This window comes from Sprattus sprattus (genome assembly GCF_963457725.1).
Source record: "Sprattus sprattus genome assembly, chromosome: 18".
Lineage (NCBI taxonomy): Eukaryota > Metazoa > Chordata > Actinopteri > Clupeiformes > Clupeidae > Sprattus > Sprattus sprattus.
In genome coordinates, this window is record NC_137916.1 from 19,727,349 (window position 1) to 19,752,129 (window position 24,781).

The 24,781-nt window shown below is 45.8% G+C and overlaps 1 protein-coding gene across 1 annotated transcript in view; it reads left to right on the plus strand.

Moving 5' to 3' along the window:
- adgrl1a (adhesion G protein-coupled receptor L1a) overlaps positions 1-23,323 on the plus strand; it is a gene marked incomplete at both ends in the record, with an annotated part of 69,393 nt that extends 46,070 nt beyond the window's left edge. Inside the window, 15 exons of the mRNA XM_080856687.1 lie at positions 165-203; positions 1,290-1,470; positions 1,711-1,833; positions 2,958-3,163; positions 4,467-4,640; positions 7,665-7,874; positions 9,090-9,310; positions 10,478-10,544; positions 10,834-10,925; positions 15,017-15,185; positions 15,392-15,550; positions 17,218-17,314; positions 19,969-20,091; positions 21,946-21,963; positions 22,296-23,323. Coding sequence (XP_080712813.1) covers positions 165-203; positions 1,290-1,470; positions 1,711-1,833; positions 2,958-3,163; positions 4,467-4,640; positions 7,665-7,874; positions 9,090-9,310; positions 10,478-10,544; positions 10,834-10,925; positions 15,017-15,185; positions 15,392-15,550; positions 17,218-17,314; positions 19,969-20,091; positions 21,946-21,963; positions 22,296-23,323 — 2,907 coding nt within the window. The remainder of the gene's footprint in view (positions 1-164; positions 204-1,289; positions 1,471-1,710; positions 1,834-2,957; positions 3,164-4,466; positions 4,641-7,664; positions 7,875-9,089; positions 9,311-10,477; positions 10,545-10,833; positions 10,926-15,016; positions 15,186-15,391; positions 15,551-17,217; positions 17,315-19,968; positions 20,092-21,945; positions 21,964-22,295) is intronic.
- Positions 23,324-24,781: the final 1,458 nt, after the last annotated feature.

A 24,781-nucleotide genomic window follows, 5' to 3' on the forward strand; every position in this document is an offset into this window, starting at 1 on the left:
GACACCACAAAATACATTTTCACCGACACACACAAATTATACTTCCACAAACACATAACAGACACACACACACACAACCATGTAATCACTCCCACACACACACACACACAGCCGCGGTGCTCCTGCTGTGATTTGTAACTGTAAATGTGGTTTGTGTCCCTCAGCTGCAGAAGAGAGAGCGGACCTGTCGGGCCTACATCCAGGTAACTGAGCGAGTTAGCGCTGATAAAGCCTGTGAAATAACCAGCCCCCTCCATATGTCTCGCCATGCTCAATTCAATTCAGAATCCCCGATCCCCGCAATGAAATTACTGCTGTATATTTTTCATAGCTTTGTGTGTTGCTATTTCCATCAACTATGATCTAGAAAAATAAAATAAAAAATGATGTCCACGTTCTTGCTGTCACCTTGCACTTTTATTAGGAAAAGAGAACGGTGGAGTTGAACAATAGACTCAGCCTTGCCTCAGTGTCTGTCTAGCATGGCTAGAGGGGTAGTTGATGCAAGATTTATCTTCATCTCTCTCTCTCTTTCTCTCTCTTTCTCTATCTCATCTCTCACTCCTGTGTTACTCTCCCCCTTTTTCCCTTCCCTTGTGTCTGTGCGATGCAGTGTGATTCACATCCCCTCATTCTGTTCACTTACTCTTGATAATTGTTTTTTACTGTCATGATGAAAATACTTAAATGAAGTGCAGTCTGCGGTTCTAACCCAATACATTTTTTTTTTTGTCAAATTCAGCAAATTGCTCCTCAGGGTCCCCTAGTTGTCTGTTCTGTGTGTGCGCTAAACAAGAAAAAAACTCTGGTGTTCGTACACAGTCCTGGCTCTGTAAAAGTGGCTCAGACCCAGCCAAACAGTTATCCAGCACATCAACACATTGCTTTAGTACAGAAATACGGAGGGTCGTAACCTGATTGGCTGTTAAACTGAAGTATTAACAACCTTTCATCAGAATCGCGGACTGGACCTTGAATAATAATAATCCAAACATACAGAAGATGGAGGTTCATTGTTATATAGGCGTAGTTCCCTTGAACACACTGCACTTTGCACTTATAAACCTACTTCTCTATTTTATTAATATACCGCCAAAACAATACAATTTTCTCGAGGAGCTTTACAGAGACCAGTGCCTGAACCCCCTTAGAGCAAGCACAATGGCTCTCTCTTTCATTCTCTCTCTCTCTCTGGCCTTTTTAGGTGTCCTTGATGCAGGTGATTGCTCAGTAAAGGGATTTTGGAAGTAAAAAGTCTCTCTCTCTGTCTCTCTTTGTCTGTGTCTCAGGCTGTGGTGCAGACAGTGGATAATCTATTGCGTGTGGAGGCCTTGGAGTCGTGGCAGGACATGAACAACACAGAGCAGGCCCACACCGCCACCATGCTGCTGGACGTCATGGAGAAGGGCGCCTTCCTGCTGGCCAACAACATGTATGGCAACCGCTTCGCCGACCGTGCCAACAACATCGGTGAGATAGCTCCCTCTGAGCCTTGTGTGTGTGAGTCTCTGCATGTGTCCTTCTAATAGCTCACTGAAATAAAAAAAGCACTGAAATCAAACTGAACCAGATGTTGTGCATATAATAATATTAGTAAAGTCATGGATGCTTATTTTAGTTTTTAAAGCTGTTCATATGTGTATTTATATTTTTTTGTTCTGTGTGTGTGTGTGTGTCTGTGTGTTGTTTGTTTGTGTGTGTGTTGATCAGATCTGGAGGTGCACGTGCTGAATACAGAGATGGACCTGCAGGACTTATCCTTCCCACAGAACTACACCAGCGACGGCAGCATCCAACTCTCAGCCTCCACCGTCAAACAGTACAGCCGCAACGGTCAGTTAGTCAGCCTCTCCCTCTCACTGTCTCTCTCTTTCTCTCTCTTTCTCCCTCTCACTGTCTCTCTATTTTTCTCTCTCACTGTCTCTCTCTCTCTTTCCCACATGCACACACATACACAAATGCATGCACGTACTCTCTCTCTCTCTGTCTCTCTATCCCTCTCTATCTCCCTATCTCACTGTTGCTCATTCCTGATTGGTCATCAAAGGGCAATGATGTGAGTGGCCATTCATTGTCTCACCATGCGTTCTCACGGGACTTTGAGGCCTTAACGGAGTTACCATCAAGTTTAGCTAGTTATTGCTTCATAATAACGGTCTAATCAGATTAACAAAAAATGCTGAGACCATTTATTTCTTGATGGTTTCTTAACGGCACTCTTAATAGAATAGCTGGAGAGGCGTGTAGATTACTATCGGCCAGCCCCAGTCTCACGGCGCAATCTCAGCACTCACGCTCGCTTCTCGTTCCCCTCGCTCTCATTTCCCCCCCTGCTCTCATCCTGCCTGTCTCCGCACCATCTTATCCCCTTCTCTCATCTCCTCGGCTTCACACCCACGTTTACCCTCTTCTTCTTTTTCTTCTTCTTCTGTCTGTCTTTCTTTCCCCCCGCCCTCCTCCTGCTCCTCGCCACCATGGCGTTCGGTTGACGCTCCTCTCCTCTCCTCTCCTCTCGGCTGCGCTCCACGGCTCGGCAGCGGGAGCGAGATTAGAATGATTGAAACAAACGCACATGAAATATTCATATGGAATAATAAGAGTGCTGGTGCTGGTGAGCCGTGCCGCGGCGCTTGAGGGATGGATGTTCTGTTGGCCTCCACATTAAATCTCCCCTCATTTCCACTAGTCAAAATGAAATGCTCTTTACCATCTTTCTAACCCTCGCTGACTGTCGGTCACTCTCTCTCTCTCTTATCTCTGTCTCTCGTCCTGACTCCCACTCTCGATGTCTCTCTCTCTCTGTCTATCTCTCTCTGACACTCGCTCTTACTCTCTATATCTATCTCTTTCTTTCTGTCTTTCGCTCTCCCTCTTGCTTTCTCTATGACATCTGCTTTTACCTTCTCTCTCTTTCTATCGCGCTCTCATCCTCTCTTTCTCTCTCCTTGTCTGTGCAGGTCAAGTGAAGGTGGTGTTCGTGCTGTATAAAAACCTGGGAGCGTTCCTGTCGACAGAGAATGCCACCGTCAAAATGGAGGTGGGGGTTGGGCCTGAGGGGCGGGCCCTGGCTGTCAACTCGCACGTCATCGCCGCCTCCATCAACAAAGAGTCCAGCCGCGTGTTCCTGACCGAGCCTGTAGTCTTCACCCTTAAACACCTACAGGTGGGCTAGAAGCCTTTGTATATATCCAAGCGCACAGATACACACACACGCAAACAGAAACACACACACACATTATCTCACTGTCAGACTATCAGATAGTATCTGAAAGCATTGCTCAGAAAATAAGATTTGTTTACAAAACATCAGTACACCATCATTTCGGCAGATAATGAGTCTTGTCGGGGTGCTAAATGGTTAACTGTGGTTGGATGCGGGCGGATGTACCATTTGAAAACATAGTGCTGTTATACCCTTAGGGTAGCTTTTATATGACATCGCTCTGCAGTCCAGGGTTTAAAGCAGGATCATTTTTAATGATGAAATAATTGTGCAAGACCTTAGAAACAAATGAGCCCGTCTAGGAAAAATGCTTATTAATCAGGACAATTTATATCACACTTTTTGGCAGTATTTTAATCTAGTTCCATCTGTTGAAATCTTTTTTATCTTCAGCTAATTCTAAGTGCTGCCATTTCAAACACGCAAAGTTCTTCTGAGGTCTTACTCATTAAATACTTTCAGTTGAGAAAATGAGAAACAAAATACATTATATTTAGATAAATGACACAGATAGATAATTGTAACTTTTTTGCAGAGGTCACTGAAAAAAAAATCGCTGTTCAATTAAATCAGTTAATTGAGCTAGATCCCAATATGAAAGTTAGCCAGACGCTCATTCCCAGCTCAACACTGGAAGTTGAATATCAAGGAAATTCTCATTTGGTCCAAACCCCCAGCCACCCCCCCCCCCGTGCCAGAGTTTTTTATTTGAGTTTCTGATTGAGCGCAACCCACTCGGAGGTGAGGAGGTGGCATCGCTAGAAGCAGGGAGGATTTTTTTGAAACGATGGCATGCAGCCACGCACTTGAGTCAAATAACAAATTGTGGCATTTGGAAAAGCAGGACGGTGAGTGGTGAAATCAACAGAGCAGGCAGCCCACACGGCTTTATGAGCTGTGAGAGAGAAAAAATCACAGCTCATGGGATGCTGTTCATCTTGGAGCCTATTGCATTGGACAGATGTAGTTTGTGGAGTAAATTATATTAACTATCTATGACAGATGTCTGTTTCTCTTTTCCCCCTCCTCCTCTCTCTTTACTCGTCTCTCTATCTGTTCCTCTCTCCCTCTCTTTCTCTCGCTTTGTGTCTCTCTCTCTCAAAATACATTTCATAGCTTTATTGACATGACAAGAATTCCTGTTGTCAAAGCAAGCGCACATATATGAATCAATTCATCAACAAATAAATCATAATTCATTATTTTCATTATGACTCTCTCTCTCTCTTTCTCTCCACTCTAGCTGGAGAACCACTACAGCCCAAACTGTACATTCTGGAACTACTCGGAGCGCTCGATGACGGGCCAGTGGTCCTCTCAGGGCTGCAGGCTGCTGGAGACCAACAGCACACACACCACCTGCTCCTGCAGCCACCTCACCAACTTTGCTGTGCTCATGGTCCAACACGAACCTGACGTACGTAGAACTCCACTCACACGCACGCACGCACGCACGCACGCACGCACGCACGCGCGCACGCACGCGCGCGCACACACACACACACACACACACACACACACACACACACACACACACACACACACACACACACACACACACACACACACACACCACCTGCTCCTGTAGCCACCTCACCAACTTTGCTGTGCTCATGGTCCAACACGAACCTGACGTACGTGGAACTCCACACACACACACACACACACACACATACACACACCACCTGCTCCTGTAGCCACCTCACCAACTTTGCTGTGCTCATGGTCTAACACAAACCTGACGTACGTAGAACTCACACACACACACACACACACACACACACACACACACACACACACACACACACACACACACACACACACACACGCACGCACTCACATATACACACACCACCTGCTCCTGTAGTCGTTTAACCAACTTCACTGTGCTCATGGTCCAACACGAACCTGACGTACACACAGACTCACACAGACACACGCACTCAGTAATCAACAGCACACTCAATGTCCAGCACTGTAGACACACAAACGGCACACACAACAAACACAGTTAGATAGATAGATAGATAGATATATAGATAGATAGATAGATAGATAGATACACTTTTATTAATCCCGTTAGGGAAATTCAGGTATATCGGTCGGCCGATGTATCGGGCCAATATTTGTCATTTTTAATCTATCGGCATCGGCCGATTTAAAAAAGAAGAAAAGTGTCACTTTCTATATAATTTATAATTACTATTGAAACCACACACACTTTCTGAATGCTAAACTGACCTGTGTGGAGCAAACACCTATGTTAACAAGGTTCAGAGTAAAAAAGAAAACTTCCAAAATATTAACAATCTGTTTTTGTACAAAGTCTGAGCACCTCTAAAACTAGATTTCATTTTAGTGTCTTTAGATTTCATTTTAATAAAAAAAATAGTTTTACTACATTCCTTTTACTTTCATTTTGTTTTTGCTGAGGTGTTCTAGAATATAATCATAAATGCCACTTTGGCCTCATGGTTTTTAGTTAGGTGAAATATACAAAAATATCAGGCATGGCAGAATACTTAACAGAGTCAAAAAAGGCCTTAGTGTTGGAAGTGTTAAGGTGCAGTTTGTTTGTTAGTTTGTCTGTCTGTAAGCAGGACCATGCAAAAAGTACGGGCTGGTTTTCCACGAGTTTCACTTTTGCTTACTTTGCAAGATGTGGCTTTTGGCCTTGGCGTAGGCCCTTCTATTTCCTTTGTTTTATTTGTTTATCCGACACGAATTGTTGTTGGAAGGCAACAGCAAGATGTTGTTGTTTTTCCGCTGACGAGTGGACTTACCTTGCTCTACCTGTGATAAGACTGACTGATGGCGACGTAAATGACACATTATTTTAAAAGTCCACTCGAGTAGCCAGCAGTGGCAAAGCAATGCTTGCAGACTGTGCTTTGTTTGTTTACAGTCTTCTTACCCTCGCCATCATACTGAACGCTGAATCCAAAATGTTCCACCACAGCGGATTTAAAAGACGACAGTGCATCTCCAAATTTGCTTCTCTCTGTCTAGCTAACGTTTGCCATTGCCAAGGTGGAGCTGAGATAATTTTGTTATTAGTCTCCCCTCTCTTCTCCTGCTCCTATTTGCCCACAGAGCGCTGATAAGCTCCAGGGAAATTCTGACAGGCTCCAGAGATGTTCTGTGGATCTGAATGTACATTGTGCGTGCAGTCTGCAGCGCAATTAGCAACTTTTGGAAATTAAAGGAAAATGACATATTGTATTATCAGGCTTCACATTTGCGTACTGAACCGTACCAAACAATTCGGCATAATACTGAGTACCATTGCATCCCTAACACATACACACGAATTGGAATGGATGTGGACCCAAACACACACACTCTCACGCACACAAACAGCAGTGTAAGTATAAAGCCTTACAAACCTGTGCATACTCACGTGCACAAACACCAAGGTTATAATAATTTTCCATTTTCAAATTAGTTTTCATTTTGATAACATGTTTCTATTTCCTTCCGTGCTATTGAAGCACCATATTCATTGGCTAGGATTGTGATGTTCGGCACTATCATTGATTGTGTACTGTGTAGGAACGCTGTTTTTTTGCACAATTACTCGACAAATAATATGGCATGGGTTTTCACGGTCAACCTTACCAGTATAGTTAATTAAAAATTCCTAAAGAACTCACATGTTAACTTATATTATGTTTGACACTTACTTTCTGTCTGGCTACATCCCTTTTCCAAGGATAATGTTTATTCACGTCGATGGTAACTTCGAATATAAATTGTGGGATTTTTCCTATTCATTTCTTACGCCTCAGATTCTGTTACCTGAGTTTACCATGCATTCGCTTGTACCACTTTCACTATTACATTTGAAATAGTCCCATACAGGACTCACACGTTTCCTCAAATCTGACTGGATAGACTACAAAATCCACCGTCTTGAAACCATAACGATAACTTATTTAATTTGTATTTTGTTTTTTAGCAGTCATTATTAGTTTCGTTTATTTTTTTCTGAGTTAATTCTTTAATTTCAGTTCATGAAAGTAAATTCTAAATAAATAGTTTCCCTAAAACACGCACACGCACATGCACGCACACACGCACGCAAGCACACACACACACACACACACACACATTCACATTCACACCCACAGTTTAAGCTTGACATTTTCTTTAGTTTCCGATATCCGCTTCAGCTTCACACCAAATTTAAAGGATTATCCCCCTCTCTCTCTCGTTTTTTTCCTTTTCCCCCATCTTCCTTCTCTCTCTTTCTCTATCCTCTCTGTCCTTCTCTCCCTCTCCTCTCTCTATCACGCCTTCCTCCTCTCTCTTCCTCTCTCTTTTTCTCCCTCTCTTCTTCTCTCCATCTCTTTCTATCTGTCCATTTTCTCTCTCTCTCTCTCTCTCTCTCTCTCTCTCTCTCTCTCTCTCTCTCTCTCTCTCTCTCTCTCTCTCTCTGCAGTACCCAGGCAGTATGCACGAGCTGATCCTGTTTGTGATCACGTGGGTGGGCATCGTCATCTCGCTGGTGTGCCTGGCCATCTGCATCTCCACCTTCTGCCTGCTGCGTGGCCTGCAGACCGACCGCAACACCATCCACAAGAACCTCTGCATCAACCTCTTCATCGCTGAGCTCCTCTTCCTCATTGGCATCAACAAGACCGACTACCCCGTAAGACCCCCTGTCACACATTGCTCACGCTCCTCAAATCCTGCAGGTGCCTCCATTTGAATTCATGTCTGGTGAATGGTTGTTCACATTCGAACTCAACAGCCAATCAGATGATACCCCTTCCTTCTGTGCTCTTGAAGCAATGTTGTTGATTGGCTGGAATAGTGTATGGCTCGGTCCAAGCAACTTTGTTTGTTTGTTGCCCAGGTACAGAGCCAGGACTGCACACAAACACAAACACCAGAGCTTTTTTTGGAGTACACACACTGATTGGACAGCTAGAGGAAGATGAGGAGTTATTCTCTGAATTTGTGTTATGAATAATCAAGGGCCGCACCTTTAAATGCACTTGCAGTATATTACAGTACAGGGTTTAGCAGCACACACTCTCTGGGAGTTGACCCTTTGACCTCTGGAGCTCCATGGCACCATTTAGTATCAGAGACTAGAACCTTAAGTGGTTCAGGGCGGTGTGCAGTGTAACGCTATCTGGTGCTGCTCCAGACTATTACTGTCAGGGCAGGGAGGAGGAGTGGAGAGGAGAGGAGCGGAGTGGAGCGGGGGAAACTGCCGGTCATCAAAATAAATGAATGAATAAATAAACAGCAGTTATCTCAGCAGCACTGATGGCTTTGCATCAGGGATTCCGGCACATTCTGCGCTGCATCATCTCTTCTGCTCTTTTTGTTTTCCAAACCCTGTTCTCTCCACTTTTCTCCAAACGCTAACTCACTGGTGGTCTTCCCCGTCTCCTTTTCATTCTTCTTTTCTTTCCTTTTCTCCCTCACCACTTCTGTATGCTTGTCTCGTCTGGACTCCCTCCTCTCTCTCTCTCTCTTTCTGCTTGTCCTGTGGTCTCTCTCTCTTTCTCTCGCTCTCTTTCTCTCTCTTTTGTTCTCTCTCTCTCTCTTTCTGCTTGTCGTGTGGTCTCTCTCTCTATCTTTCTCTATCGCTCTCTTTCTCTCTCTCTCTTTCTGCTTGTCGTGTGCTCTCTCTCTCTCTCTCTTTCTCTCGCTCTCTTTCTCTCTCTTTTTGCTTGTCGTGTGGTCTCTCTCTCTTTCTCTCACTCTCTGCTTGTCCTGTGGTCTTTGTATTTCTCTTTCTGCTTGTCCTGTGGTCTCTCTCTCTCTCTTTCTGCTTGTCCTGTGGGCTCTCTCTCTCTCTCTCTCTCTCTCTCTCTCTCTCTCTCTCTCTCTCTCTCTCTCTCTCTCTCAGGTGGCCTGTCCCATCTTTGCCGGCCTCCTGCACTTCTTCTTCCTGGCAGCCTTCTCGTGGATGTGCCTTGAAGGCGTGCAGCTCTACCTCATGCTGGTGGAGGTATTTGAGAGCGAGTACTCACGCAAGAAGTACTACTACCTGTGCGGCTACTGCTTCCCTGCGCTGGTGGTGGGCATATCCGCCGCCATCGACTACCGCAGCTACGGCACCAAGAAAGCGTACGTGACACACAGCTAGGGATGAGAACTTTGTGTGTGTGTGTGTGTGTGTGTGTGTGTGTGTGTGTGTGTGTGTGTGTGTGTGTGTGTGTGTGTGTGTGTGTGTTTAGTGAGGGATGATGAACAACACGATACTCGGGTAGTAGAAAATAATGCACGTTGGAGGTGGTAATGCATGTGATAATTATTCTTCTACGCCGTGATGTACATTATCCTGGTTATACCATAGGTGCCACACTTGCTTTATGTTATGCTGAATGGCAAATATAGTTCCCACGTTTTGATCCCTCAAACAGACATGTTTGTACAACTACTTTTTTCCACCACACATGGAGCCTAGGGTTCTTAACTGACAGGGACTCTGAAGATCAGTTTGTGGTGACTGTGTGTATGTGTGTGTGTGTGTGTGTGTGTGTGTGTATATGTTGTGTGTGTTTGTGTCTGTGTATGGTGTGTGTGTGTGTGTGTGTGTGTGTGTGTGTGTGTGTGTGTGTGTGTGTGTGTGTGTGTGTGTGTGTGTGTGTGTGGTGTGTGCAACTGTGCATGTGTGTGTGTGTGTGTGTGTGTGTGTTTGTGTGTGTGTGTGTGTGTGTGTGTGTGTGTGTGTGAAATGTATTATTATTAATGATCCATGGTGCACTAATGGTGGACATCTCTGCCGCCATTGACCAGCGCAGCTATGGCACTAAGAAAGCGTACGTGTCACCTAGTCCAGCTAGCCAGCCTTAGCATGCTGGGTGTGCCCAACCTCTCCACCCTCCCTCCCCCAGGTCAGTCATGGTGCCTGTGAATACTGAGCACGACCTCTGTGACCTGGAGATTAGCTGATGCTATAAAAAGATTTTCCGCTATCTCCGCTCTGCCTCCTGCAAGCTGCCTGTAGTTATGCTGTATGATGGTATTTTCGTCACAGGTGGATGCGAGGCAGCTTATATGGCTGTGTGACATGATGGTATGTGTGTGTATGTTGGTTTCATTATTGAGTGCATAGCTGTGAATAAGGGTGTCTGTTTTATTGAGTGTGATTCTGGTTTTGAGTGTACATGATGAGGCATGTTTTTGCGAGGATGTAGGGTGGACTGTATGTGTACCAATTGTACGTGTTTGTGTGTGTGTGTGTGTGTGTGTTTGGGTGTGGGTCTTATTGATCTACGGTCTGCCACACAGGTGCTGGCTGCGGGTGGATAACTACTTCATCTGGAGCTTCATTGGCCCCGTGTCCTTCATCATCATGGTATGAACATGGCCCCTCCTCTTCCTCCTTCAATTATTATTCATCATTCCATCACCTTCCTCCTCCCCTCCCCCGCCTTCTCCTCATCTCCGCTGATAGACACTCACTTTGTCTGCCTGGTGGCATGGTAAAGGAGAGGAGAGGAGAGGAGAGGAGCGGTGTGGTGACTGTTCCTCTCATGATGATCTTCATGTGCCTCTCTCTCTCTCTATGAACTCTGTCTCACCTCTCACTTGTGTTTGACCGCTCACCTCTGTTTGACCTTTCACCTCTGTTTGACCCCTCTCAGCTCAACCTAGTGTTCCTCATGATCACGCTGCACAAGATGGTACGCAACTCCTCCGCCCTCAAGCCTGACTCCAGTCGCCTTGACAACATCAAGTAAGTCTGTGTGTTTTGTGTGTGTCTACAGTATTAATTACTGTGTAGATACACACTGTAATACGGTCACTTATTATTTAGTGGTACTAGAATGGTACAGTGGAGGATGGCATGGGTGTTGCAACCACATGGGATGCAGGTGTTGTAACACCCCCACTTCCGCTGAAACTTTTCCCCCCACTTTTTGTGAGATTAAACAAAACTAAAATCTGTAAAAAAAAAAAAAAAAAAAAGGATTGAAGTGTTGCCATCAATCATAACGTCAAAACATCTGCACTGAAACACTGCCGTTGTCAAGTCAAGAGGAGACTGTGATGCGCACTCTATAGCAGTTGGAAATGGATGGTTGAATAGTAGGTGAATAATGGTTTTTCGTGTATGATTACATCATTTTTTGAACAGTTTATTATGTCACTTGGTGGAACTGTGAAGGGGAGTTTTTCTTCACCCTCTTGTGAGTGTGTTTACAGGCTGGGCCTACTCCTGACACTCCAGTAAAATAAATATAACTTATACCTTATGCAGAACGTTAGTTATGATTTGGTATTTTTACAAAGGGATATATCTGCCCCCCCATGTGTTTTTCCTCTACACCCGGCAGACAGAAAGGGGTGGGGTGGGGAGGGGCTGGAGCAGTTCAGACAATGAGCAGAGCGGACTGATTTTGTGTGTGTGTGTGTGTGTGTGTGTGTGGGTGTGTGTGTGCGCGCGGTTGTGCGTACGTTCATGTATTGAGACGATGTTGAGATGATGAGCAGAGTGGACTAAGTTTGTGTGTGTGCGTGCATGTGTGAGTGTCTGTGTGTGTGTGTGTGTGTGCGCACGTGTGTGCACATGCGTGTATTGAGACGATGTTGGGTGGACTGTGTGTGTGTGTGTGTGTGTGTGTGTGTGTGTGTGTGTGTGTGTGTGTGTGTGTGTGTGTGTGTGTGTGTGTGTGTGTGTGTGTTTGTGTGTGTGTGTGCATGCGTGTATTGAGACGATGTTGAAATGATGACCAGAGTGGACTTAGTTTGTGTGTGTGTGTGTGTTAAAGATGATGTGGAGACGATGAGCAGAGCGGACTGCATTTGCTTGCTCTGCACAAAATTCTGTCTCAGCTGCAGCACACATGCATATCAGCATTACGCCGCTGTTTGCTGAACAACCAGCTCTTCCCAATGGCACATTTATATCAGGACCATGCAGAGGAGGCAATATTCCTGCTCTCTCTCCCCCATCAACAACTGCATGCACTGCACATACACATCCACCTGACCCACCTGCTGACCACCACTGACTACAGTTACATTTCACATTCTTTCTCCTTCTGTCCAAACTTACATTACAAGTAAGGTATACTCACACGTACATATTTTACATTAAAGGTAAGGTATACTCACACATACATATTTTACATTAAAAGTAAGGTAAACTCATACATACATATTTTACATTACAAGTAGGATATACTCACACATTATGCACAATATTCAAGGGAGACACTGGGTGTCGAACCCTTGGGCGTGGTTGTAGCATAAGAACACTGTAGCACATTTCAGGATGTTCTCAATGTTTGTAAACAAATGAATAATTAACAGTGCCATTGTTTAGAGTAAGACTGACTAATTATTCATGACATAAGGGATCTCGTTAAGAATTGTACTGCTGTACTAAAACAAAAAACGCAAATCTGTCAGAAGTTTCACAGCTTAAGCTTATTATTTCCAACTTGTGCTGCCCACGAGAGTCGACCTGCCACTCACAGAGCATGTGTGTGCGTGAGTGTTAGTGTGTGACTTTGAGTGGGAGGTAACGCGAGACTGTGCAGAGCAGCAGAGCAGTGAGGTCCAGTCACCACCCACTTTACTGCTGGGAAAAAGAGCCAGCTTAGGGAACACTGATAGTCACAGACGATGGCCGGGAATTGACTTCCTGTCCATCTCCGTCCGTGAAGTATTGATGAGCTGTCTGAACAAGTTGGCATGCTTGTAATATAACCCACACCGTGCGCATAATTGAAAAATGTCCAGATTTGCTTGGAGACAGTTCTTTTAGATACGGTATAGAGTTATTAAGCTCACGCAACACGCCAGAGAATCCACAGAGAGCGGTATCCCTCACATTGTAATTACTCTCTTTCCAAAAGTTCATTAGTTCATTGAGTTGCTGACATGGTTGGCGAGCACTCTGACTATCATGAAGAGACATTGGCACAGGATGAAGAGGCTAGAATGGCACTGGGCCTTGCTTATAGATGGGACTGACAAGTGTCCCAATTCTTGTGTGGTCGTGTAGGGGAAGAGCACAGGAGAGTGGATAGCCAGGTTTGTGCATTCAGTTTCTGTGTCTTTCAGCATACAGTATAGACAAGGTGCGCAGGTGCACAATTGTAGTTCAAATAGATGGAGTCTTGTCAATGCTAACTGGCTGAAGCTAGCGCCCTAGCCTGCCCGTGGTGTTGTTCTGCCAGGTCTGGGTCTAGGCCAAAGTACAGGTTTTAAAGAAAAATGAAATGCCTCTAGGGCTTCAAAAATGATTATTTTTTTAAAAATTTCTGAAGGGCAATGGTTTCTGTGTCTTTAATCCTTTTTTAGAGGAGTTTGTTTGAATTTGTTGACAAAATAGAGGGGCTTTAAATGTAAGCAAAACAAGCAGAAACAGAGAATCAAGAGGTGAGCGCTACACAGTAACTTCAGCCAAAGCTTTATTTATCTTGCCTTCCGTGTGACGTCATTGTCCAGAAGCATTTTTATTTGCTGACAATTAAAACTTCCCACCACAAAAACTACTGACATACTTGAATGGGAATAAGCACTGCTAAACCTATGTGACACCAATTTATAACCAGTTCCATTCTTTTACATCCTTTTCTTTACCCGTGTTTTGCCTTTTGGGAGCAGCAGCTAGTGATGAAAAATGCTAGTTTATCTATATAATATACTCAGCCATTTGGCATCTCTTACTTAGCGTTTGTGTGTTTAATCTGAAATTGGATGATAGCTCGAAGTATCCAATCTGGTAAGGTCTTGACCCCTGTGTTCTCACATCTTCTCACAGCCATGTTTATGTCCATACCTAATTATTCGAGGGGACAAATTCTTTCGCAATCGACTGAAGAAATTAAACTTTTCCGACCCCTCACGAGTTTACCCATTGCATTTGGAGACAGATGATCATTAAACACAAATGACAGTTGACAACACAGCAGTAAAACAGCTCCTAAATCATACGCTTATCAAGACTCAAACTCACCGTACAACAACTGTATCAATTTCAAATTATCTCTCCTCTTCCTGAAAACTCAATCAGAGGTTAACAACAGGACAGCCATGATTGAAAATAGATTTTTCTTTATTTTCTCAGGTCAATATATTTTGTCCAGGTTTCTTAGTGTGAAAGTGTGTGTTATAGGTTATTTTATATTTTAGAAACAGTAACAGGGCCTAAAAATATACCATCTCATTTGCCCAATCCACAGAGCTCCTGGACAAACTCATACCCCATCAAAAAAGAAATGTCTGCCAAAATCCTGGGGGGAAATAATGAATGTAAAAATAGCAAACATGTTAGCATTATTTCCCATTAATGGTTTGTCATTGATAGACACACACTGTTAGTGTCTCTAGCAATGCATAGCTTGGCTGACAAAGTATACTTAAAATATATGGCATTATTTAGGATATATATTTTTTTTTTTTGTCGAGTCAGCCAGTCATCATATGGAGTTCATATAGCTGCCTGTTTATTAGTGAAACGGAACATTAAGTCATTATTATATGTGGGGTAGGCAGGTTTGGCACAGCAGATGGCAATTGCCTGACTGTACACTCTTAATTGGGTGCCAGATATAGCTTCATAGGTGTGATTTCCATGCAATTTCACTCATATCTTGGTGTTTGCAAAAAGCAGCAAATACATGTTTTTGTGCTCTTTTTCTTCCCTGAGTTTTGTATTGAACTCATATAACACATTAATGTCATCACATCACCTCTTTGGTTGAAGACAGACAATACCAAGGCATGTGATTGTGTGTTTGTGTGTGTGAGTTAGTGTGTTGTTTGTTCCTTGTTGGTATGCTGACTGACAGCCATGCTGCTGTCCCCCCTCAGGTCCTGGGCTCTGGGGGCTATCGCTCTGCTCTTCCTCCTGGGCCTCACCTGGGCCTTCGGGCTCCTCTTCATCAACGAGAACACCATCATCATGGCCTACCTGTTCACCACCTTCAACGCCTTCCAGGGCATGTTCATCTTCATCTTCCACTGCGCGCTACAGAAGAAGGTGTGTGTGCGACGCCGTAGTGTGTACATGTGTTTAGAGTGTGGATAGGTGTGTAGATAATGACATTATTTCCATATGAATGAGCACAGAGAAAGGAGTAAATAGAGGTATCTTGGGGGATATGGACATTTCCTTTGTGTAATGCCTTTAACTAAGTGTAATAATTGTGGGTGTGTGTGCGTGTGTGTGTGTGAATGCATGCTCAGGTGCATAAGGAGTACAGCAAGTGTCTGCGCCACTCATACTGCTGCAGCCGCACGTCCACCACCAGCTCCCACGGCTCCCTGAAGAACTCGGCACTGAGGGCCAACAACCGCTACTACAGCAGCAGCAGCCAGGCACGACACACAGCCGCTCACAGACCAGTGAGCCCATACCACAGACTAGAGAGGACAAACACACACACACACACACACACACACACACACACACACACACACACACAGCCGTTCCTTAGGGATGCAGCGGTACAGTGGCCCCTGGTTCAGTATGTATCAAGGTTTTTGGGCCATGGAACAGTATGGTTTCAGTAGCTTAATATTGAAGAGAAAAAAAACATCATCCTGAATCATCCTTTAAACAATTAACTATTTAGTTTGCCCACAAATAAAACTTTCTTTTTAGAAAAATGGCAGTATGACTGACTAGGCTTGGTTTGGTCTTCACTTCAGTAAGGTCATTTGCTCTGGTGGTCCAACTTTCAGTGGAGAGAGCTAGATTGGTTGTCTGTGTCAATTTGTCTTCAATTTCTCTCTGTGATGTTTCATAGAGTTATATAGAGAGGAATTACTTTGCTGCTGAAATGCGTGTGGGAGGGGACACTGTAACGCAGAGCATTTTTTTCATTCAGTGACAAAATCCCAAGTCAGTAATCACAGAATAGGGCTGCAAATATTTGGCTATGAACATTCCCACTGGTTTCATTTTTACCTTTGCCAAAAGTTTTTTTGTGCAATTTTTTCAAGTTTGTCTGTCTGTAAGTGGGATTATCCCAAAGGCACTGGCTTGATTTCCACGTAACTTGGTGAAAAGGTGTAGCACAGGTCAAGGGAGAATCCATTACATTTTTAAATGTACCCAACTTGTGGGACGGCTCTACACGTTTAGCTTCACCTTGGCAAAGATCTGCACTCTCCAAGTGCCCTTCTAGTTTCATATTTTTTTTTTATTTGTCGCAAATTGTTGTTGGAAAGCAACATCTTGAGACTGTTGTGTTTTAGCTAACAAGTTGACTCTTCTAGCTCGACCTGCAACAGGTGATGGTGTTTTAGATGAGACATCATGATTGAAGTGATGTAGCCAACAGTGATGGCCAAGTGTACTTTATTTGTTTACAGTCTTACTCTTGTCATCGTATTGAACATTGAATCCACTGATTGTTCCCACACAGCAGATTTTTCTTGTAAAAAATGCTTCCCACTGTCTCGCTCGCACTCCTCATCGCCATGTTGGAGCTGAGAGGATATTTGTCTTTAGTTTCTTCTCCTTTCTCCAGCTCCTATTTGCATACAGACTGCTGATGGGCTCCAGAGATGTTTTGTGGATCTGAATGTCCAGTGTGTGTGCAGTCTGCAGCGCAATAAGCAAGTTATGGAAATGATAGGTAGATGAGATATCATAATACCTGTGCGTATTGAGCCGTAGGGGGCGTACCGAACGCTTCAACATAATAACGTGTACCGTTGCATCCCTAATGCACATACACAACCGGTACAGATGTATTGTACATATACATTCGTCTCACATCAGAATAGGAACGTGCATGACCTACACACAACACTTTCTATATGCATAACATACCAGCACCACAGCTGAACCTATACTGTCCCAGTGCTGGATGAAGCCTGACAAACAGGGAGGCACACGGTTTATCAGGATTACAACTGGCTAGGAATGGGTTCATGAATGGATTAAAATCTGCATTTGTGTGCTAGTAATAGACAGAGACAGGTGTGAAATTAGAAGTGGTGTGTTCATGAGTGTGTGACGTTGTGGCCGGCAAGTCTTACCGGTGTGTTTCACACTCTCACAGAGCCGGATCCGCCGCATGTGGAACGACACGGTGCGGAAGCAGACCGAGTCCTCCTTCATGGCCGGAGACATCAACAACACCCCCACACTCAACCGTGGTAAGGAGGTCCTCTTCTCCTGCTCTCTCTCTCTCTCTCTCTTGTCTCCTCACATTTGATCTCTTGCTTCTCTCTTTCCTCCTCTTCCCTTTCTCTCTCTCTCTCTCTCATTCTATTTCTCTTGAGTTGCTTGCAGTCTGTTTCTCTCTTTGTCTCTCTGTCCTTATTTGCTTGGCCTTCTTCTTACTGTTCATCTCTCTCTCCATTTCTCTTTCCATCTGTCTCTCCCGTTTCCTCTTTATTTCTCTATCTCCGTCTCTCTCTCTCTTTGTCTCTTTGTCCTTATTTGCTTGGCCTTTTTCTTCCTGTTCAACTCTCTCTCAATTTCTCTTTCCATCTGTCTCTCCCCTTTTCTCTTTATTTCTCTATCTCCGTCTCTCTCTCTCTCTCTCTCTTTCTCTCCTTCTTTCTCTCTCTGTGTGTCTCTGTCTATGTATCTCCATCATATAACAGAGCGGATGTGTTAGAGAGCTGCTGATTATGCTCTGAAAGGCCATCAGTAGCAGGCCGATAATGTGGCCCTCCTCAGCCTGAGCGAGCAAGTGAATGATCGGTCGCCACCGTCACGGCGGTCATGATCATCATCATATGTGTGTGTGTGCGTGCGTGCGGGTGGGGGATGTGTAGGGGGGTGCTGGATGACAGAGAGGTGGCTGCTAAATCAACCATCAGCGTCTATGCTAATTTCATCCATTTTGTTTTTAATGAAGTGATTAGCGCGCGAGCGAACAGGGGGGAATTAGCCTAATTGAGGCGAGTGACGGGAACGTCCCCGCCACGGCGGGGAGATCGGCACTTTCCGGGGACTTCAATCAAGCCAGAGCGGCCGCCACCAAAGACGAGCCGCAGGAAGATCTGAATCACAGAAAGATGGAGGCAGGGAGGGGGAAGAGAGAGAGATGGAATTAAAGACAGTGAGGGAGAGGGGGGGGGCAACCAGGAATGGTGCACATTCCTCTCTCTTTCTCACTCTCTCTCTTATTTCTTCTATTAAAATCCCTGCGGTCATTCATTTGAAAGGACTAGGAGGAGGAGGAGGAGGGGAAAACAAAAGAGAAGTTTCTCTCCCGTTGGCGGCAAGAGAAAGACAGGCGGCATGTGCATGCGAGACAGAGATGGAATAATAAAAGGCGAGATGTATCTCAGAGCTACGCAATGTTATTATCAGGCCCATCTCCTATCTCTCTCATCTCCCGCACTTCACGCCATTATGAACTTCTCTCTCTTCTCTCTCGCTTCCTCTCCAGACAATAGACTTCTGTCCGGGAGACAGGCGGAGGTAGGCACATGCCGGGGGGGGGATACTCCCCCTCTCTTCCACTCACCCCCCCCCCCCTGCCTTCTATCCTGAGTCTCTTTCTGATTTCAAACTCAGGGATTTTGACAAGATGCTCCTGAAGATATTTATGCAAATTAAATACTGAGATTTCTGTGTTTGAGTGAGTGTGAAATAAGGAAATGAGGGGGATTGTGTGCTGGTGTAAGTGTGTTTGTTTGTGTGTGTCTGTGTGTGTGTGTGTGAGTGCATGTGTGTGTCTGAGTGTGTGTTTGTGGGTGGGAGGGAGGGTGCGTGTGTGTGTGTGTGTGTGTGTGTGTGTGTGGGTCGGTGGGTGTGTGCATTAGAGAAAGAGAGAAAGTGTGTGAATGTGTGTGCATGTGTGCCTACATGTGAGAAATTGTGTGTTTGAAGAGTTAGGATATGTGTGTGTGCGTGTGAGAAAGAGATAGAGAGAGGAGTGTGTGTGTGTGTGTGTGTGTGTATGTATATGTGTGTGTGTGTGCACGCGTGCATTACAAATGAATTCCTAAGTCTGCTATGCCTGATAGACGACTAGCGTGGGAGCGTGAGGTCGCGCTTTGCCTCAGACCCCTCTCCGTCATGCCGTCCTACTTTTAATTTCATGGCATTTCCGCCCGCCGGCCCCCGGCTGAAGCTATACATGTGCATTATAGGACATTTGGAGGGTTCCATTTCTTCCAATCATATTTGTCTACTGGAAGCAATCCCATCTCACTGTGAAATGAACCCTATTTTCATGAGTGCGCTCTGTCGCAGACGGAATAATAGTATACATTAGCATTACCTATCACAGGGCTCTGTCACTCTGACACAAAGCCATTTTCCAAGAGCGACGCTTAAAGTGTATTACCTTTCTCCTTCGTCAAACCCGCATAAATACTTTTTCATATTCAAGGATTACTACACGTCGCGGCGCACACGTAATGTTATCCTCTTAGATTTTTTCCCCTATAGAGCTCAGGCTGATAACCACTGGATTACACTTCTCTGTTTGACCCCCCAGAGCGGTACAGCATTGTGAAACCACTCCTCCATTGTTACATCGATTCACACATCTGTAATCATAAATGTCAGTCTTGCCCACCATGATAAAGGTCTCTTTCTCTGTTAAATTCAAATTCAGATTTCCTTTACTGGTCTGAGAAGGATGAGCCTATAATGTTGGGCTGGCAGAGCTACACAGACTGGAGACTCTCTCTTTCTCTCTCTCTTTCTCTCTTTCTCTGTCTCTCTCTCCCTTTTTCTTTTGATTCTGAAATTCGAACTTTTTTGTGGTGAAGATGTTAAACCTAGTCAATAAAGTAAAAATTCCAGTTAATATTCAGTTTTATTTCCAATCTCTCTCACTCTGCAGCCACCATGGGGAACCACCTCCTGACGAACCCAGTGCTGCAGACTCGCTCGGGCACCTCTCCCTACAACACACTCCTCGCAGAGAGCTTCACTCCCCCATCTCCCGGAGTCTTTAACTCCACCGGTAAACACACCCCTGCTGTCTTTGTGTGTACGGTGCCTGTTTGCGATTTTGTCACTCGTTTGGTTAACGTCACGCCATCTTGTGTGTGTCCGTGTGGGTGTGTGTCTGTCTGTGTCTGTGCAATATCAAAGCATGTCAGGAGTGTTTGTTCCCTTCTTTGTGTCTGCTTGTTACCATGTCCTTGTTGGTCGGTGAGTGTGTCTTTGTGTTTGTGCTCACTCCTGCTTCCTGTCAGCTTATTGTTTTGAGGTTTTTAAAGAGCACCTAGCCATCTGGATTCTGGACTTTTTTTTTTTTTTTTTTTTTTTACTCCTACCTGGTGTATTTTCTGTTAGCAATTAGTAATGGCATCTGTGACAGAGAGAGAGGGAGAGGAGCACACTGAAAGGTTTCACATAAAGAGCTTCACACTCTCAGCTCTGTGATATCTGTCAGGACTCATATGCTGGCTGGCTTCACTTAATTCTCAGTCCCACTCAGACTAGGAACACATGATGTGTGTGACTGTGTGAATGAGGGAGGCGAGTGTGGTTTTGTGTTTCCGTTAGCCAGTAATTACCAGTATTTGCCTGGTAAAATTAATTTTTTAAAATATAAATTAATAACTTGCCGGTCAAAATGTCAGTTAATAATGCTCATACAAAACAAAGCTGGAACGTAGGTTATCCCTGAACAAGACATTTGTGTGAATGCACGCATGTTCATGTGTGTGCATGTATGTCTACATTGCGTATGGATGCACAAGGCTGTGTAACAGAGAAACAAGCAGTGTCCTTCTGTGGGCAGGGAAATTTAAGGCAGCATTGAAATTTAAGACAGCATTTCTGGTTAATATTTGAAGTGCTCTGCTCTCAGCGTAATGCGTCAGCCCTGACGGCCAGCAGCTCAGCAGCGGTAGTGCGAGAGAGAGAGAGCGAGAGAGCAGCCATTTTTAGACGGGTTATGGGGGAGAGGAAGTGGCAAGAGTGCTTCATTAGAATGTCTAATTACTCTCGCTGGCTGCAGAAAGAGTGCTGATTAAAATCAAACCACGCATTAAAATTTCAAATCCGCACACAGAAGTGTGTGCAGACATGCACACGGGAAACACTTTTTGCACTCACACATGCACGCGCACACACATATGCACACTCTCTCTCAGGCGCACACATCTCACATTCTCACACACATTCTCGCACACACGTCTCTCTCTCCCTCTCTCTCTCTGGCAGTTGAAAAGTGTTTATAGCAAAAAGGAGTTGAGACGCCGAGAGAAAGGAGGAGGAAAATGAAGGAGAATATTCACCACATATTTTGTGCGAAGAAGCCATGTTGCAAAATAAACATCACTGCAGTTTCAGGAGGCAACACATGAATAATGTATACACACACAAAATCTCACACACAGCCATGGATCCATGTGGTTCTCGTGCGCCCCAACGTATATGTGAAGCGAAGACTGTTCAATTCTATAATTGGCACTATAGAAATAAAATTGAATGTATTGGAAATTGTTGTGTGGTGCACTTGTACACACGGAAACGGGTCTGCCTCTGGTAGAGTAGCGGTGGCCGTAGTGTAACGTAGACCTGTTAGGAACTAGGGTTACGTTTTTGGTAGTGTGGCGTTGGCTCCCATACATCTTGATTCATGTGCACAAGGCATTTGCTCTCACCTAGAGCTACTGCAGAGTGTGTATGCCTCCTGTGTCAGTAGTCTGAGCCGTGAACAGAGCCGATACAGACAGGCAGGGAGAGAGTGTTAACTCCACAGAGGGCTGAGGTGATACGGTGGAAAGGGGACTTACTCACTTATCTCCTTGTGTCTCTCTCTTCCCACTTCCTCCTCCTCCTCTTCCTGACTGGCTGGCTCCAGGGACCTTCCGAGATCCAAGTAGGTCTCTTTTTCTTCTCCTTCCTCTTCTTTTTTTCTTCTTGAATCATTCATGACTTGTGTCTGCCATGCTGATTTACTTACGCTCACATCCTTACCTCGTTTTTACGAGGCTCTCCCCCTCTGTAAACATTATGCATGTCTTTTAATTTATTAAGCTTGAGAAATATTGATTTATTCACGCGGCCATAAATCTAACCTCAAGCAAGTGGTAATTGAACATTGTCTCAGCCCATAGATCTTGGAGATAAAAACTGCCACACTCCAGGGTTTTTGTTCTCCGGCCCGATGCATAATGGTGTCCTAATGGAGACTTTGTCTGTGTTTTGCAGAGAGCACTCTGGCTAAGACCAGAGACCCGTGTGGTATGGAGACCCTCCCTCTGAACGGCAACTTTAACAACAGCTACTCGCTGCGCAGCGTCGGCGGACCCGGGGGTGGTGGTGGAGGCAGCTGTGACTTCCTCGGGGGTGGAGTCGGGGGTCCCGACAGCCCGCCTCCTCTGCTAAATCCGCGCGGCTCGGAGACGTTGGGGGGCGTCAGGCGGAACCTGTCGGATGCGGCGGCCTTCGAGAAGATGATCATCTCCGAGCTGGTGCACAACAACCTGCGCGGGAGTGGAGGAGGAGGGCATGTGGGTGGAGGAGACCGGCTGGTATATGGCAGCCTAGCCAGGCAAGGACACGCCCACAATGGCGGTGGGATGCGAGGGATGGGCATGAGCATGGGCGGGCCGGAGCCGGGCATTATGGGCCTGGAGGAGGACGAGGACTACCTGTGCGGGCGCGAGGTGGGGCGCCAGCGCACGCCGCAGGACGTGGAGCTGCTGTACAAGGCCCTGGAGGAGCCCCTGCTGCTGCAGCGCGCCCAGTCCGTGCTCTACCAGAGCGACCCCGACGAGTCCGAAAGCTACACGGCCGACCTTACCGAGAGCCTGGGCCACAGCACCGGCCCCACGAGCAGCAGCGGTGGCGGCATCGACGGCAGGGGGCAGGGCGGGCACGGCAGCAGCGCCGGGGGTGGAGGCTGCGGTGGCGGCAGCGGTAGCTGTAGTGGCAGCGGTGCCCCGGACTCGCCGGCGCGGGACTCCTTGTACACCAGCATCTCCAACCTGCGAGACTCCCCCTACCCCGACAGCAGCCCCGAGCCACTGGAGGTGGTGCCGCGCTCGGCCCAGCCGCCTGAGGAGCTCTACTACAGCTCCGGCCGGCCCGCCATGGGCACCCGCGGCGGCCCCATGCAGACCTTCTACCAGGCGGCGCCCCCACCACGCAGGCCCAGCGGGGAGGGCCACAGTGGGCCACAGGAGCCCCCCCATGCCGAGGGCGACGGACAGATGCAGCTGGTCACCAGCCTGTGACTGTGAGGAGGAGGAGGAGGAGAAGGATGAGCCAGAGCAGAGAAACAGAAATGATGAAGATGACGATGATAAGTTTGGTGGTCAATGGCAGCTCCCCCCTTTTCTCTCATCCCTAACTCCTCACTGCTCATTCCTCTTCTTCGGTTGCCTTCTTCCTCCCTCTTTACTTTTTCCAGTTGCAGCTGAGGGTTTAGAGGGAGAAATGCACCGATGTGTGATACTATGTGCGATTCTCATCCCTACTCCCCACCAGAGACAGGGGCTGGGACAGACCGCTTTAGTCCACTGGCACCATCCTGATCTCTCCCCCTCCTCCTCTTCCTCCGGGTGCAGACCCATAGTGTTCGCTCACGCTCTCTATCTCCATCATCCCTTTTTTCCTTCCATCTCTCTCTCTCTCTCTTCATTCCCCCAGCCAATCCACCTCGTCGCATCAGTCCTATGGGACTCCTTTCTTTTTAGCCTCCTGTCCTTAATCCTATCTGTCCTTTTCCATCCTCTCTTCCTTTCTTACTTCCTTTCTTTCTTTCTTTCTTTCTTTTTTCCCCACACCCATTATTCACTGAGAGCTGTGAACTGTGGAGATGGGGAAGGGGATATGCCATTATACTGTAAAGAGGGGGGAAAAGAGACAGGATCTTTCTGAAAGAAAAATATCCCCTCAGTGTTGCCAAAAATACTCTTTTTGAGCCAGAACTTGAACTAGAACATCAACACAGAAACACACACACACACACTCCATGTTGTTCTCTCTCACACCTGCGCACACACACACACTCACACACACACGCACAGCCAAACCACACACTGACAGAAGTGCTTGTTATCGAACATCAGAAGGTGTGAACAGAGACTCCATGCCGAGGGGAAGATGGACCGTTCTTTGGTGAAAGGGTAGCGGGAGCTGGCTCAGCCGAGTTGCCTTTAATTTCCCAGCGCTGAGACAGAGAAAAACGCTACGGCTGAGACCGAAGGAGGCCCAGTGCCATGCCATCCAAGAAGTCAGGGGTCGACTTTCCCTGTTTGACCCCTGCGGGGACCCATAGTGCAATGAATGAACATTTCCTTTTTTTTGTTATTGTTGTTGTTGTTTTGTTCCTGGCTTTTTCGAGGTTCCAAACGCCTCACTTAAGGTGAATGGGTGTGAGGGAATGCCGAACTCTCTCAGCCAGGTTTGGTTGTTTAAAATGGAGGGCAGATGTAGAACTGAGTCCTCACTCACAGATGGATGTTTTTAAAGGTGGACTTTTCACCTATGTGTGTTGCTATGGCGAGGAGAGTACTCGTTTCTACAAGTCCTCCAGCTGTTATTCAAGCCTAACCTTGTACATAAGAATCACATGACAAAGTAACTCTTCTCCTACGCTGTAAATAGAAAAAGAAAAGCAGTGAAACAAAAGCAACAAAACAGAGTAACTGAACAATTATGAAATTCTGATTTCTTGTACTGCAACAGAA